A 13,875-nucleotide genomic window follows, 5' to 3' on the forward strand; every position below is an offset into this window, starting at 1 on the left:
GGATGAAGAATGATTCTTACACAAAGATCTCCCTCCCTTCTTTGTTCCAGGCCTTTAGCCATTATAAGTTAACATTGGTTCTCCTGTGGAGGTGCTTAATTTGTACCTGACTCCTCCTAGAGTCAAGGGGCAGAAAGAAAACAACCAGCAAAACCCAACCAACCAACCACATTTTGAAAAGAAAGAAAGAAGTCTAACAGGTACTTTAGTCAGGTGCATGATTTATTGGAACCAGCTGCTCCCGGCAGCTGGATGTGATAGCACCAATGCCAGTTCAATCAAGCTTCTTCAATTGTCAGTTCATGGTCAGTTGCCTCCTCGATATTTTTAAGTTGACGGAGCAGCCATTCTCTTTCTTTCTTTCTCTGTTACAGAAAAGAAAATATTTAGTCAACCTAATTCATTCAGATGTCACCGGCTTTGAAACACAAGCACACACAAAACATATACAAAGGCATTAGGAACCCAGCTGGATTTCGGCTGAAGTTTTCCTTTTGTCTTAAGCTAAGAAGCCTTTACTGTCAGAGCAGGCAAGTTTTCCTGAGTTTCCAACACACCCATGAACAATACAGGACAGGGGAAAAACCAAGCCAGAATAGACTCTCATGGCTTCACTGATGTGACAGCCTTCAGTATCTAACCTTGCTGCCTCCCTGTCCTTTCTATGGGCTCTCCACAGGGCCCTTGCCAATAATGAAAGTTCCAGGAAATTTGAGTTCTTGTGCTCTATGAAACAGAAAAATAAAGACCTGCAGAAGGTCTATTAATCTAGGCTTTCACCAGGAAACACTTCACTAATCAAAGGACTGCAAACAAGACCCCATTTGCAAGAACTGGCATTCTTTTTAATAAAGCACTATGATTTGGATTAAGCAAGGAAAGAAGTAGATCATTTGTTTCTCCAGTTTCACTTAACTTGCCAATATTAAGAAACTTGAGAATTCAAATCACCGACTCTTCCCTTAAGGTTCTTTTACAGAAAGAAGATTAATGTATTAAAATGTATCAATGTATTAAAAATGTACTTTTGTACCAGGGTACACAACTAGTCATGCAGTCTCACCAGCTGAAGCAAGTACAAGTCTGGAAGACTGCATCCCATCTAGCCTGTGATTTAGGAATGATACCAGACAGTCTAGCAGGTTATGACTCCATTCACAAATGTATGTTCTCACTGGTAAGTTGTGGAGATGTTCTGTAACTAGAATATGCCCATATTACCAGAAGGATTTGTATACAGGCAGCATCAGTAAAAAACTGTAGAGCTTAGCTATTCCATAACAAAGGGAAACCCATTACCACAAGGGCTTTGTCAACTTTCTTCTTTCTTTTTTTTCCTATTGGGAGATCTTTTATCCCTGGTATTCCAGTAAGAAGCCATGCAGGTTCACTCTCAGGAATTACAGATGCTTTGGTGGAAGCCCGAGTTTCCGAGCTTGGCACGACCTTGTCATTTGGCTCTTCATCCGATTCACCAGAGGCCAACACTGTGGAAAGCCTCTTCCTAGAAAACACGACCCGGGAGCTTTGGCTTATCTCTTCCTTTGATTCTTGTGAGTCAAACGCTGTTGAAAGCCTTTTTGGGGACGTATGAGGGATATACGCTTCAACACATGCCATTGATACTTGAGCTAATGATCTACTTAGATTTGATTTTGGCACTGGAGATTCATAAATTCTCTTGCTGGAATTTTGGTCATCAATTGACCGATTTGTCAGTTCCGTAAGAGATGACATTGATCCTGAAGGCATTGAATCCACTGGAGTGCTGTGTTTCACCCATCTCTTTCTCAGAGATCTTTTAGTGTTCAGAATAGACTCTTCTTCCTCCGACATCTTGAAATCAGGTTAATTGCCTTCAGAAAAAAAGAAATAAAAAAAAAAAAATCAGAAAATTCATTGCTCACACAGAAAGAGATGTCATGTGAGGCCTTCAGCTGCCACAAAACCAAATCCAAGGTGTTCCTATTTTCCTATTATCTTTACATGGGATTTATCCTCTGTATAGATCAGCGTTGCTCAAGAGCTTGGAGGAGCCATACTGAAAACAGAACACTGGAAGACAGCTTGACACATTGACAGCATTCACTTCTGTCCCAGCCCTCTGCATGTGGAGCTCCACATATGCTAGATTTTTTTAAGATACCACCTTAACTGCAACATAGAATCCCAGACTGGTTTGGGTTGGAAAGGACCTGAAGATCATCCAGTTCCAAACCCTTGCCATGGGCAGGGACATCTCAAACTAGACCAGGTTGCTCAAGGTTCGGTCCAATCTGGCTTTGAACACTGCCAGGGATGGGGCATTTACCACTTCCCTGGGCAACCTGTGCCAGCGCCTCAGCACCCTCACAGGGAAGAGCTTCCTTATACCTAACCTGAACTTCCCCTGTTTCAGTTTGAACCCATCACCCCTTGTCCTATCGCTACAGTCCCTGATGAAGAGTCCCTCTCCAGCATCCCTGTAGGCCCCCTTCAGATATTAGAAGGCTGCCATTAAGACAGTGTTTTCTCCTTCTGGGTATACAAAAAAACATACTTTGGGGTTGCAACTGTTAACACAGGGCAGGCAGCTGAAAACTGTTAGATGCCAGAGGGGTTACCATAGCATAGCAATACGTTAGGTGCTCTAGAGAGACATGCGGAGAAGTTCTGGATGCAAGCAAGCACCTCAACTCAACTGCCATTTTATTTCCCTTAGTTTGTTAAGGGGGAGCTCACAAGCCTCTCATTCCTTCTTACTTGTCATTTGGCTTAGTCATGCTGATCCTCAGCTTCAGTCCTAAAGCAACTGTGTTCTAGGCAGGTCTGTTTTCAATGAATTTACAGGTTGGGTTTGTTCATAGCATTTCCCACTACCCATTTACCAACACCCAGCAACAAGGAACTTGACTTCATAGATATGGAGAAGCCCAAGAGAAATGTATTTAGTTTAAGGTGCACTTAAGATAAATATCTTGATTAGACAAGGAGTTAAGTACTTCTAGTAACTGTTGAATTCTGTTTTCATGCAGCAGTTCAGGTATTTCATGCAGGTTGACCACATGTAGCTCATCAAAAAGGCAGTGTGTTTTAAGCACCCATATTCTAAGCCCCATAGATCAAAGCCCTTGGGATGGGGAATGGGACAACAAGACAACAATGAAGGAGGTACAGAAGAATATGTCTGCTGAAGCAAAAAGCATCAGTTCTCTATTCCTCTAATCAATGTCAATGCTTTGCACCTGTGTAGAGCCTGAGTTTAGCAGTCTCACAGCCACTTTTTGTTTCTAAGGAACAGGAGGCAAGAGGCAGAGCACTAACTCTTCTGTACAGGAAAAGTCAGGTGCTTTGTGGTTTTCTTCTCCTGGGGGTGAAGGGGAACCACCATTATCACTTGTACTTGGATACACATTTCTCCCCTCACTCTTTAGCAGTGCTAGCTTGTGTGACACATTATAAGCGGCTTACACAAGCTGCTTTTTCCTTTCCTGTTCAGCCAGATCGACTTCCTTTAGTCTTTATCATAGAAACTTACTGGCAGACAGCCTGCACAACTGAACTCAGAAAGCGAATAAGAAGGAGTTTGTAACTACCCCCCTCCAAGCCCATTCTCAGCTATACGTTCTGATGCCATCCCCTTACTCATTAAAGTTTAGATGGTCAATTAAAAGCTATTTTTCTATTTAAAGCTAGTTCTTAAAGAATGCTTTCAGCCAAGACTTCTGAGGATAACAGAAGAAGCTGGCTTTTTTTTTCCTTTCACATTTCTCTGTGCTTTAGAGATGCATTTCTATACAAGCAATAAACTCGCTCTAATCTGTTGTTTTTAGAAAGCCATTTTAGATAAAGGAGGGAAGAGGTCTAAAAAACATCAGAGAAAGATCAATTGCTGAACAATACCAGAATCTATGTGGAGAATGCATCTTGCAGTAACTTCATAAAGTTACAAAAGAAAACAAGCTTACCAGATCTACCAGGCTCTGATACCTTCCTCCACACCCCAGGTGATTTGGTTTAAGCTGCTACTTCACCTCTTATAGCCCTGTGAGCCTCCCATCGTCCTTTTCTGCAGAGACTTCTAAGTCGCACATTTAGCATCTTTTCAGGATTTTCAGCTGCTAACTGAATAAATCGCTAAATAGAAACACATGATGAAGTTATCATAGGAAAAAATGGGCTGGTCCACTTATTTATGTGCTATGTTTATTGCTGTTTAATCTCTGCTGCTTGCTGCCCATTGTCAATGACTAAAATACATCAAGTGGTTAATTGGCCTCACATGGCTGCTAAAGGCAGGTTGAGGATCTGTTGGAAGAGAGATGTATGTTGATGGATGGATGGGTGGTGATGGAGTATATCTGTTGCTGTCCTGATTTTATTTTCTCACTGCTTCTCCTGCCCCCAAAAATAAATGAGAAAACAAATACTAAATCTGCCCTGAAAAAAACTCTTCTGTTGAAGAGGAGTGAGAATAAACTGAAGGTTCTTTTACTGCAGTCTGACTTCCATGGTGTTTGCAGCTCACAACTGTGGAAGCGGAAGCAGTTTATTTTGAAGCAATCGGTTTCAAAACACCAGCTCTTAGATGGGAACAGCACTGGTCCGAAATGGCATGGTTCAGGTGGAGGAATGTAGCTTTTGTCAGCAGAGGAAAAGCAGCTGGACTGCACCAGGCAAGCTGAATTGTAAGCCAGCTCTGTGGTGGGTGGCAGTGCATAGCTGCTATCACACTACTCACTGAGGAAGCATGTGCACAAATACTGGGGTAGCCCCTTTGGACTAAGCATGACCTGTGGACCTTTATTCAAAATCTAAGCTGATCTGATCAGACAGACCTAATGTCAGGGCTTTATGCGGGTGACCTGAGGTTGTAGAGAGCCTCTGGCGCAGACAGAGGGGTGAAGGGCTGATCTCGCCGGGATTTGAACCTGTGGTTCCAGGGAGTCTGAGCATTTCAAACCTAATCATAAACCACCCTCTATTGCTGCATTAATAATTGCAGTATGAATAGAGAATTGGAGCTACCAGTTCAATATTTAGGAATAACAGTCTGGCAGTATATGGGGAAAGTTGCTAGGTTTAAATTATGTGCCCCTAAGGAACTGAAAGAGAGCTTGAGAAATGGAGGCACTTTACAATCACATGGATTGCACGAGTAAACATCTTGGAAATAAATAGTCTGTCCAGGATAAGCTATTTATTTCCTGAACTCCCAGGGGAGGTTCCTACAGGAATATTTTGAGAACTCAACAAAAACTATTTTGAGATATATGTGGCTGGGCAAGAGAAAAAAAAAGAGACAAAATTCTCAGTCCTTTATAAACACAGAAGAGAGTAGACCAGCCCTTACCTCATTTTGAATGCGAGTAGTTAATTTTCAAACTAGTGGCCTTGTGGCGTGGTGAGCAAACCCACCAGGTCAGCCATACTGTACCTTGCAGGGCTTGGCAAGCCAGCTCTGTATATAGCACAGAGCAGAGTGATGTCTTGACTGAGTGTCGCAATGTTTGCACTGTCCTGCTGTGTCAGTGGGACTTAATACAGTCTCTCGCAGTGGTGCAGTGATGCAAACCACGCTGCACAGCATGAACCTATGTGAGACCCACCTTTGTGATGGGTCTGAATGAAACTGACATCATCTCATAGAATCACAGAATCAGCCAGGTTGGAAAAGACCTTTAAGATGATCAAGTCCAACTGTTCTCCAGCACTGCCAAGGCCACCACTAACCCATGGCACTGAGGGCCTCTTCTACATGGTGTGTAAACACTTCCAGGACCCTGATCCAACACCTGACCACCCTCTCAAGGAGGAATAAACTCCATCTAAACCCCCCTGGTGCAGCTTGAGGCCATTTCCTCTTGTCCTGTCCCTTGTTCCTTGTGATTAGTGACCAGGCACCTCCTGGCTCCATTCTCCACAGGATTCAAGGTGCAGCCTCACCAGTGCCCAGAACAGGGGGACAATCACTGATGCCACGCTGATGCTGATACAGGCCAGGATGCTTGTGGCTTCTTGGCTGCCTGGGCACAAGCTGCTCATGTTCAGCTCTGTCAACCAGCACCCCCAGGTCCTTTTCCATGGGCAGCTTTCCAGCCACTCTTCCCCAGGAGTGTTGCATGGGGTTGTTGTGGCCCAAATGCAGGACCTTGCACTTTGCCTCGTCCGGATCCCTCTGCGGAACATTCCTGTCTTTCAGCTGATCAACACTCCCAGCCAACTTGGTGTCACTGGACCTCTTCAAGAACTCCTGGCCTTGATGTCCACCTTGTGCTTTGCCTTCCTCACCATGCTTGCCCTCACTTCCTAGTGTATCCTTTTTGTAGCACCTCATAGTCCACCAGTGCTGTCTGTAGCTGCAGCATCTTTATGCCTACCTTCCATGGCCTTTGCCCACACATCTCTTAAAAATCAACATTCACGTTTCCTGCAAAGCCATTACTTGCCATTTCCTCTAGTTCCATGATGAACATTCTCAAGATATAAACTAGGAGATTTGTAAGTGGTTCTTGCGGCTAGCCACGGTTTAGCTTTTTATGGAATGGTGGCAGGATGTTACAGAGAACAATTAGAACATAACAATGCAGACATCATACAGAAAGGATGCTGTTATGACAGATAGGACCAGGTGCACCGATGATATTATATTGGTTGTGGTGTATCTATAGCCTGGACCTGAAACGCCCAAGCTCTGGCATGAGTGGCACCTTGAAGTCTTCTTGCACCTTTCAAAGAATGGCACGTACTGTGTCCTGTAGTCACACCTATTTATTCATTATGAACCATTACTTCACTAAAATTACATTACTTGCTATGACCAACATCAGGATTGTATACCCAATACAGGTCTCCCGAAGCCTGGATCCAGCTGTTTGGTCTCTGCTCACACACCTTCCTTTCCTTTGCTTGTGATGCAAGATAAGATGGAACACAATTCTACCAATATTATTATGCATCTCCATGTATATTATGTCAAACCTCCCACAGCTTTATGATTATGGCTTGAAAGACTCTTCTGTGGATCTCATTTTAGGAGATAACTTCATCTCCCTTTCTAAATTTGTTCCAAAAATACAAAACCCACATAGGAAATCATTTATATTTTTTTACCACATTCCCTCATGGGGAATATTATTCCGTAATGTTTTTTACTTCCAAAACTAATGGAAGTGGGGGGAACAAACCCAGCAGTGTTTTGTTCAAATATCAGCCCTTTTATTCCATTTCAAATGCACAAATTCACTCCAGAGACAATGGGACTTTGAGGAGGCCTCATCTGGAAGAGGGCAAAACTGGATTTCTTTCAGTTTACCATGGAACAGCATACATACTTACATAGGGACATGAAGGGACACCTATTCCCCTTAGTCTTCTGGTCTGATCTAAGAGACTCTGCTTCTTCAATTGCTGCTCTATTCATTTCCCACTCTGATGATACAGCCAAACAGTTCTCCTGAAGGGAACCATGATGCTGTACCAGCCGTATGTTCTTGTTTTGGGAATTGGAAGGAAGAAGCGAGAGCCAGAAGAAGAATGCAAATGGTGGTGGGGAGTAAAAAGAAGAAGAAGAAATGAAGAGAGGGACACAAAGGTGAAAATGCTTTCCTAAATTTAGAGCCATGTGGAAAGAATAAATTAGAGGAAAGATTAAAGGAATTGGCAAGACAAAAACCAAACAAACAGGAAAGGAAATTAAACTGTATTTCCTAATTGATTTAGAAGATTTAGGCCCAGATTATGAGTTGTTTCTGGATGAAAATCCATTAAAATGCAAATTTGATCCAAGTTCCCATAACCTGTTCTTCCTGTTTGTGAGTTTTGTGTATGAGCAAGTCAAATGGGAGTGCTCTGATCGGGCTGAAACATCTCATTTATCGACGTGAAGGCTGGAACCAGCAGGGAGCCTTGTCATGAACTATCCTCTGCAGAATAATGTCCCCCTTGGTCTTTCCATCATTATGGTACAGGGGGTGTCCAGAAGGAGCACAGCCTCTCTTCTAGTGAATAATAAGCTGAAAGACATGGAAATGGAAACAGTCCAACATTCCCCATGGACTTAGCCTCTTTAGGTACATAAACCTGCACAGAGACAAGTGAGACTTTTCAAAGTACCTTAACACTTTATTTCCACTTATTGCAGTAAGAATTACACGCATAGACACTACTCAAAATCCTGAGATGCTGACGGTCATTTTATATATGTGCTTTGAAGACACTGGAGAGGAGAGGAGAGGAGAGGAGAGGAGAGGAGAGGAGAGGAGAGGAGAGGATTATTATTTTTTCAGTTGGAAGGGACCTACAATGATTGTCTCACCCAACTGCCTGACCACTTCAGTGCTGCCCAAAAGCTAAAGCATGCTCTAAAGCAAATGCCTCTTAAACACTGACAGGCTTGGGGCATTGGCCACCTCTCCTGGAAGCCTGTTCCAGGGTTTGACCACCTTCTTGGTAAAGAAATGCTCCTCATGTCAAGTCTGAACCTGCCCTAGTGCAGCTTTGAACCATTCCCATGAGTCCTGTTACTGGATCCCAGAGAAAAGAGCTCAGCAGATCCCTCTCCACTTCCCCTCCTCAGGAAGCTGTAGAGCAATGAGGTCACCCCTCAGCCTCCTTCTCTCTAAACCAGACAAACTGAGGGCCTCAGCTGCTCCTCACAGGAGTTGCCTTCCAACTCTTGCTGGAACCTTCAGCAAACAAGGATTTATGAATCCGGTGAGGTCTGATAGAAAGCTTTTCAGTGCCTGAACTTGCTCTCCAGCAGCTTTGAAGTTTTTGCCTTTTGGGACACTTTCCTCATAGCTGGTAGAATTCAGCAGAATTAAGATATTCCAATCACTGGAGAAAAATGCAGCACTATTACGGTGGCAATGTGGAAGTGGCTCCCTTTGCAACTGCTGGAACATCCCATTTTTCAGCGTGGCAATGACCTTGCTTCTGGCCAGAGGCAAGGTCTGTGTCTTTGGCTAGAGTGTCCAGGAACAGACCTAAGAGTGGTATAATTCCTGCTCCAACTCCTGTCATAGAGTTGGGAAGAAGGCTTTAGGGAATCCTGGACAGATGGTTTGGGGTTTCACAACCTGTCAGGAAAAATGGCTCTGGACTGACTCTATACTGAGTCATGACATGTGCTTTGGGTTATATATTTCTATGGATTTTGGGTAGTGCGGCTCTGCTGTGACTGGATCTGTCCAGCTGGACAACAGCTCTGATTCAGTGCACTTAAAACCACAATCTTGGTATGCTAACTGGGTTTCACGGCTTCTCAGAATGTCTAAATGACCTTCCATAGGATTCATTTCAGGGAGGAACAGCGGGACTTGGCTCTTTGTCTCTGAACCATGGCAAATATTCTTACGTGGTTTTAATTTAGATGCTAATGTTATAAAACGTTCACCTAGATCCACCAATTGCAGGGAGTTGAGAGTTGTAACAGCCAAATTCTCCTCTGCTTTAACCTAACAGTAAGACTGAGTACAAAAAGCCATGAGGAACACACCTTTATCCCTTATAGGCACATTCAGTGCCACATTCTCTCTCAGTATGCACCGGCTTTGCCCTCAGCTGCAGTGCTTGGTGTCTGTGTGAGGGGAGGATCAGTTTGTACTTATTTAATGATGTACCTTAAGGCCAATTACAAAACCTTAAGGCATTAAAAAGTGTTGGCTCTCATGGTTAAGCAAGGCTATAATACACAGGTAGCCACTCTAAAACCACTGTGGGGAATGCCAAATTGAGAAAAGCATCTTTTTCATCCAGCCTGGTGGATTAATGTTTGACTTCAAAAGTCTAATTACCTCAGTAGTAAGAAACTAGGTACACTTTAATAGCAGTAGAGGTCACTGACCTTGACAAAATCAATGTGCCATCACCTGCCTTTGTAATTACGTCAATGACTCCTCTTTGTTATGAGCTTGTCCTCTCCAGTCTTACCAGAGTGCCAGTGCTTTCTAGCTGCATGTTGTTTATCCACCAGACAGTGTTCTATACACTTGCTACGTGTTTCTATACCCCAGAAGTCAATCTGAGTTAATATTCAACTGGGACCTTTCCTCAGTAACTTGCTGGGTCTTTTCTGATACGACTGCTCCTTCCTAATTATGTTGGCAGTGCTGCTGAGGAGCACATAATACTATTGCCAAAGTTCAATAAACATACAAAGTAACTATAGAGTTTTGGGGAAAACAGTCGGTGGTGCTTTCATGACCTTTGGCAACAGTATGAGCACAGTTTGGCCAACGCCAAACAAATGTCTAACTTCAAATCTCTCAGCGACCAGAAAATGATGGATTTGTTTTACTTTATTACATCTAATAATAAACTAAAAAATGCTGTGTTTGTGCAGTGCAGTAGCGTGGCCAGACTGAGTGTAGTCCTGTGCAGGAGGTCAGGCCAGATGACTATCAATGGCTCTTTCTTGTATTAGAATTGCACAGACAAATCCCCAGGTGGTCTGAGATGAGGGAAAGCTAATGAAGTCATTGGAGTCCCACTGACTTACTGAAGCATTTGGGATAGGGCAGCTCATGTGCTTCATCTGTGGTGGTGGAGTTAATTGATATGTTACACTGTCTCTATGAAAGCCATCACTGGCATCTTCAAACTAAGCCTAGTAAATGGAAAGGTAAATACTCATAATAATCATGACTACTTCTTCATCACTAGCTCATTCTGTTTCTTCATCCCTAGCTAGCTGTGGCTAAATCTAATAATAGTGGGCCAATGTCTGGTTATAGGTATAGAAACAACATAGGCCTAAGAGGCTCATATTGATGTTATTTAAAAAGCCAGTTTCTCTTCTCTGAGCCTTGACCCTGAAAACCTACAGAAACTACTGCTGTGATTGACAGCAGAAATAATCTGCACAGGACTGGGTGTTTAGGATTAGATCAAGACTCCTAAGTAGCCTGGCTATACCTCTAGATCTCCATCCTGAGATGCTGTCTCCACAGCTCAGTGGGTTTAATGATCGAATTGTCACAGGCAATTTCCACTGTGTGGCTCACTTTCCAGCTACGGCTTTTTCCCCATGCAGACCGATCTGACAAAGAATACGGTCCATGCCTGCTACCTGTGTAACTGTTTCCTTCCACTGAACATCATGTTCCACCAGCAGGAACAGTGCATGAGGTGACCCACTGCCCTGGGGAATGGCTGCAGAACTGGAAATGTCACACAGACACAATGGCAACGCACCAATAATGCCTGCACAATGTACACAATGTTCTCATTTTCCATTCTCTCCTTCCCCCTACTTCAAACCTACACTATCCTCTGGTATATATTTTTGGACAAGAACACCAGTTCCAGTTGTGGGTGGTTTATGCTATAGACGTGCAGTCCCTGGGTGAGAAATTCCAGAGAGACTGCATGTCTATAGCATAAACCACCCACAACTGGAACTGGTGTTCTTGTCCAAAAATACTACCAGAGGATATAAGCAACCCACCACTGAAACTACCTCATTCTTTAAGCAAAACCAGCTCTCAGACTGTGTGAGTTTGTCTCAGAAGTGATTCAGCTGTGTAATGGGGCACGGCAGAAAAATGTTTCCAAGTACCTGACCTGGGTCATTAATCCTGACTGTGTGCTATCTCATTAACATGTGTGTGTGTGTGTACATATTTTATGTACAAATATATATAGCTCTGGGTGTATTTATGTATATAAACCCCCCCAAAACAACACACAGAGGGTTGCACATTTTAGTATTAAGAGAAGATTTAAAATGCCCATGTGGCAGAACAGGTCCAATGAAAGATGAAGGCCAGATTTCCAGTTTATTCATGTCCTTTTGACTTTAGTAGAGCTATTGTGAATGACACTTATGAACTTCTGGCACGCTGTCTTCCAGAGGGGAAGGAGTAAACAACAAATGTCTCCATGAGGCCTCAAACACTTCCTCTTACTGGTGTAAGGGCAAACCAAGAACAGTTCCATCTCACTCACTGTCATCACAGCGATTTTGTACAACCCCCACTCTGCTCTCTAACCTGCAAAAGAAACAGCTGGGGACACTTAGTCTAGCATTTGGAATAAAAACCTCTTGCATCTGAGCCCAGGCTGTTTTCTATCACAAGGGACTCTGTATTTCCAAGTTATCTCAGGGCATATCTGCATGGACAGGCGTGATGGACCTGAGCGCCTCTGCTTTAGCTCTGAGCTGTCCAGATGGGAATCTGCTGTGATTTGGAAGTGGTACAATCCAATTACTTTGGTTCTGCGCCCAAGCTTACAGAGTCTCTTGAGGGTCATTTTACCTGATATAACTTTATTAGTTTTCAAACCAGTTTAAGTTAACCTATTCAATTTTGCGCTTAGTTGGTTCTGTACCTTACACAACATAAACTGCCTACACGGTCTACACTTGGCTGAAGTCGGCCAGTTATTTCTTGGCTTGTGGAAAAGGAGAGATGAGCTTCCCTTCCCCATCTTCTGGTCTATGTGGCTAGTACTTTGCCAGTATTTGCACATGTTTACTTTCCTCTGCTTGCACAATGGATGGAGCACTTGGCCCATGCTGGGTTTCACTGTGGTCAATGCAGAAAGTCAACAAGACTCACAAGGGAACTGAATTGTTCCCATGAGGTTCTTTAGTTCATAGCAATTGTGAAAGTAAGATTGCAGCATTTGTAGATGCATGTTCTTAGCCTGAACACAGAGAAGCTGTAGTTGGACCCTGTGAAAAGCAGCTTGATATAGAATAATGAACGCAACTCGATTTGAACCAAAACAACAATCCCAAACAGCTGTTTATTCAAGCAATTTTTTCCTTTATTTTTAATTAGATTCCAGAAATTATAATAGTGCAAACACTCAGTATAAAAGTTGCAATAAGAAATTTACATTCACATTTAACATTTCAGTCCATTCACTTTTTAACATAAAAATAGGACAAATATTCAATTGCTCTTCTCAATTTAACAATCCTGAAAAAGACTGGAAGATACTCTACAATAGTCTATTTACATAAAAAGAGACCCGTATTATTAATGCAAATCTATCATTAGAAGTTACCCAGTGTTAAGTTATTGTATCGTACTATGTATATACATACATATATATATAATGTATAACTATATAGATATAAAAATTATTTATAGATTCAGTGGGCTACAATAGTTGGAAAAATAACATCTTGACTTACTAGTTCATCCCTTAACGTTCGGACTATTCATTTTATTTACCTATGTAGGTGTTTCTATTGTGATACAACAGACCTCCTCCCGGTCCCTTTGAAGTCACTGGCAACATCCACTTGACATCAGTGGGAGAGGAACAGACATTAAATAAGGCCTGATCTAGCAATTCAGTTACCATTGAAGTCAGTATTTCTATTGACTGGCCTAAATCAGACTAAAGTAACTTCTGAAACCTTGTCTGCCAATTAATTAGGGAGAATACTTTTGTTTTTCCCTTTAAGGAATGGAATATCTCTACCTGATGCAAATGCATTCTTTTTCCAAAGTGTAAGCTGAATATTCAAGTTAGTTTGGAAGTAACACAGAATTTGCTGCAAGTATCTGCAAGCTAAGCAGCTGCTAAGAACCCTTCTGCATGGTCTTCTTCATGAATACATCAACCAGTCTACAAATCCCCAAGACTATCTTTGCATGCTCCTATCTTTTTAATACAGAGTGGCATCCAGACACAGACGACATGCCTGCCCTTGAAATGGGTTTGCATGTGTTTAGTAAACTGCTATGGAACATGAGTTAGGCTAACCTGCTTTTGCTTATCTCCGTCTCTCCTTTGGGAACATGACCAAAGACGCTGCGCTCCGCCTACAACTAGCAGGGCTAAGCCTTGCTACCCAGCTTGCTGCCAGTTGCTGGTGCCTGCACTCCCACCACAGCATATGTTTATTCACCCTTTCAGGTTTCCTGTCACATGTAC

General features: G+C 42.8%; 1 protein-coding gene across 2 annotated transcripts; it reads right to left on the reverse strand.

Annotated features, from left to right (window-relative positions):
- Positions 1 to 202: 202 nt before the first annotated feature.
- Positions 203 to 1,853, reverse strand: CCDC201 (coiled-coil domain containing 201). 2 transcript variants are annotated; one of them, XM_061465054.1, is made up of 2 exons: positions 1,303 to 1,853; positions 203 to 365 (listed from the first exon to the last, which is right to left on the reverse strand). In XM_061465054.1, the coding sequence occupies exons 1-2, from the start codon at positions 1,834 to 1,836 to the stop codon at positions 279 to 281; spliced, it is 621 nt and encodes a 206-aa protein (XP_061321038.1). In that variant the 5' UTR covers positions 1,837 to 1,853; the 3' UTR covers positions 203 to 278. The 2 variants fall into 2 exon arrangements, with proteins under 2 accessions (XP_061321038.1, XP_061321037.1); XM_061465053.1 differs by having other exon boundaries at positions 1,300 to 1,853.
- Between the last annotated feature and the right edge of the window lie 12,022 nt (positions 1,854 to 13,875).

Source organism: Pezoporus flaviventris, unplaced genomic scaffold (genome assembly GCF_033815535.1).
Source record: "Pezoporus flaviventris isolate CSIRO_AGI_PZ_B2104156 unplaced genomic scaffold, CSIRO_AGI_Pfla_v1 ptg000037l, whole genome shotgun sequence".
In the NCBI taxonomy this organism is placed as follows: Eukaryota; Metazoa; Chordata; class Aves; order Psittaciformes; family Psittacidae; genus Pezoporus; species Pezoporus flaviventris.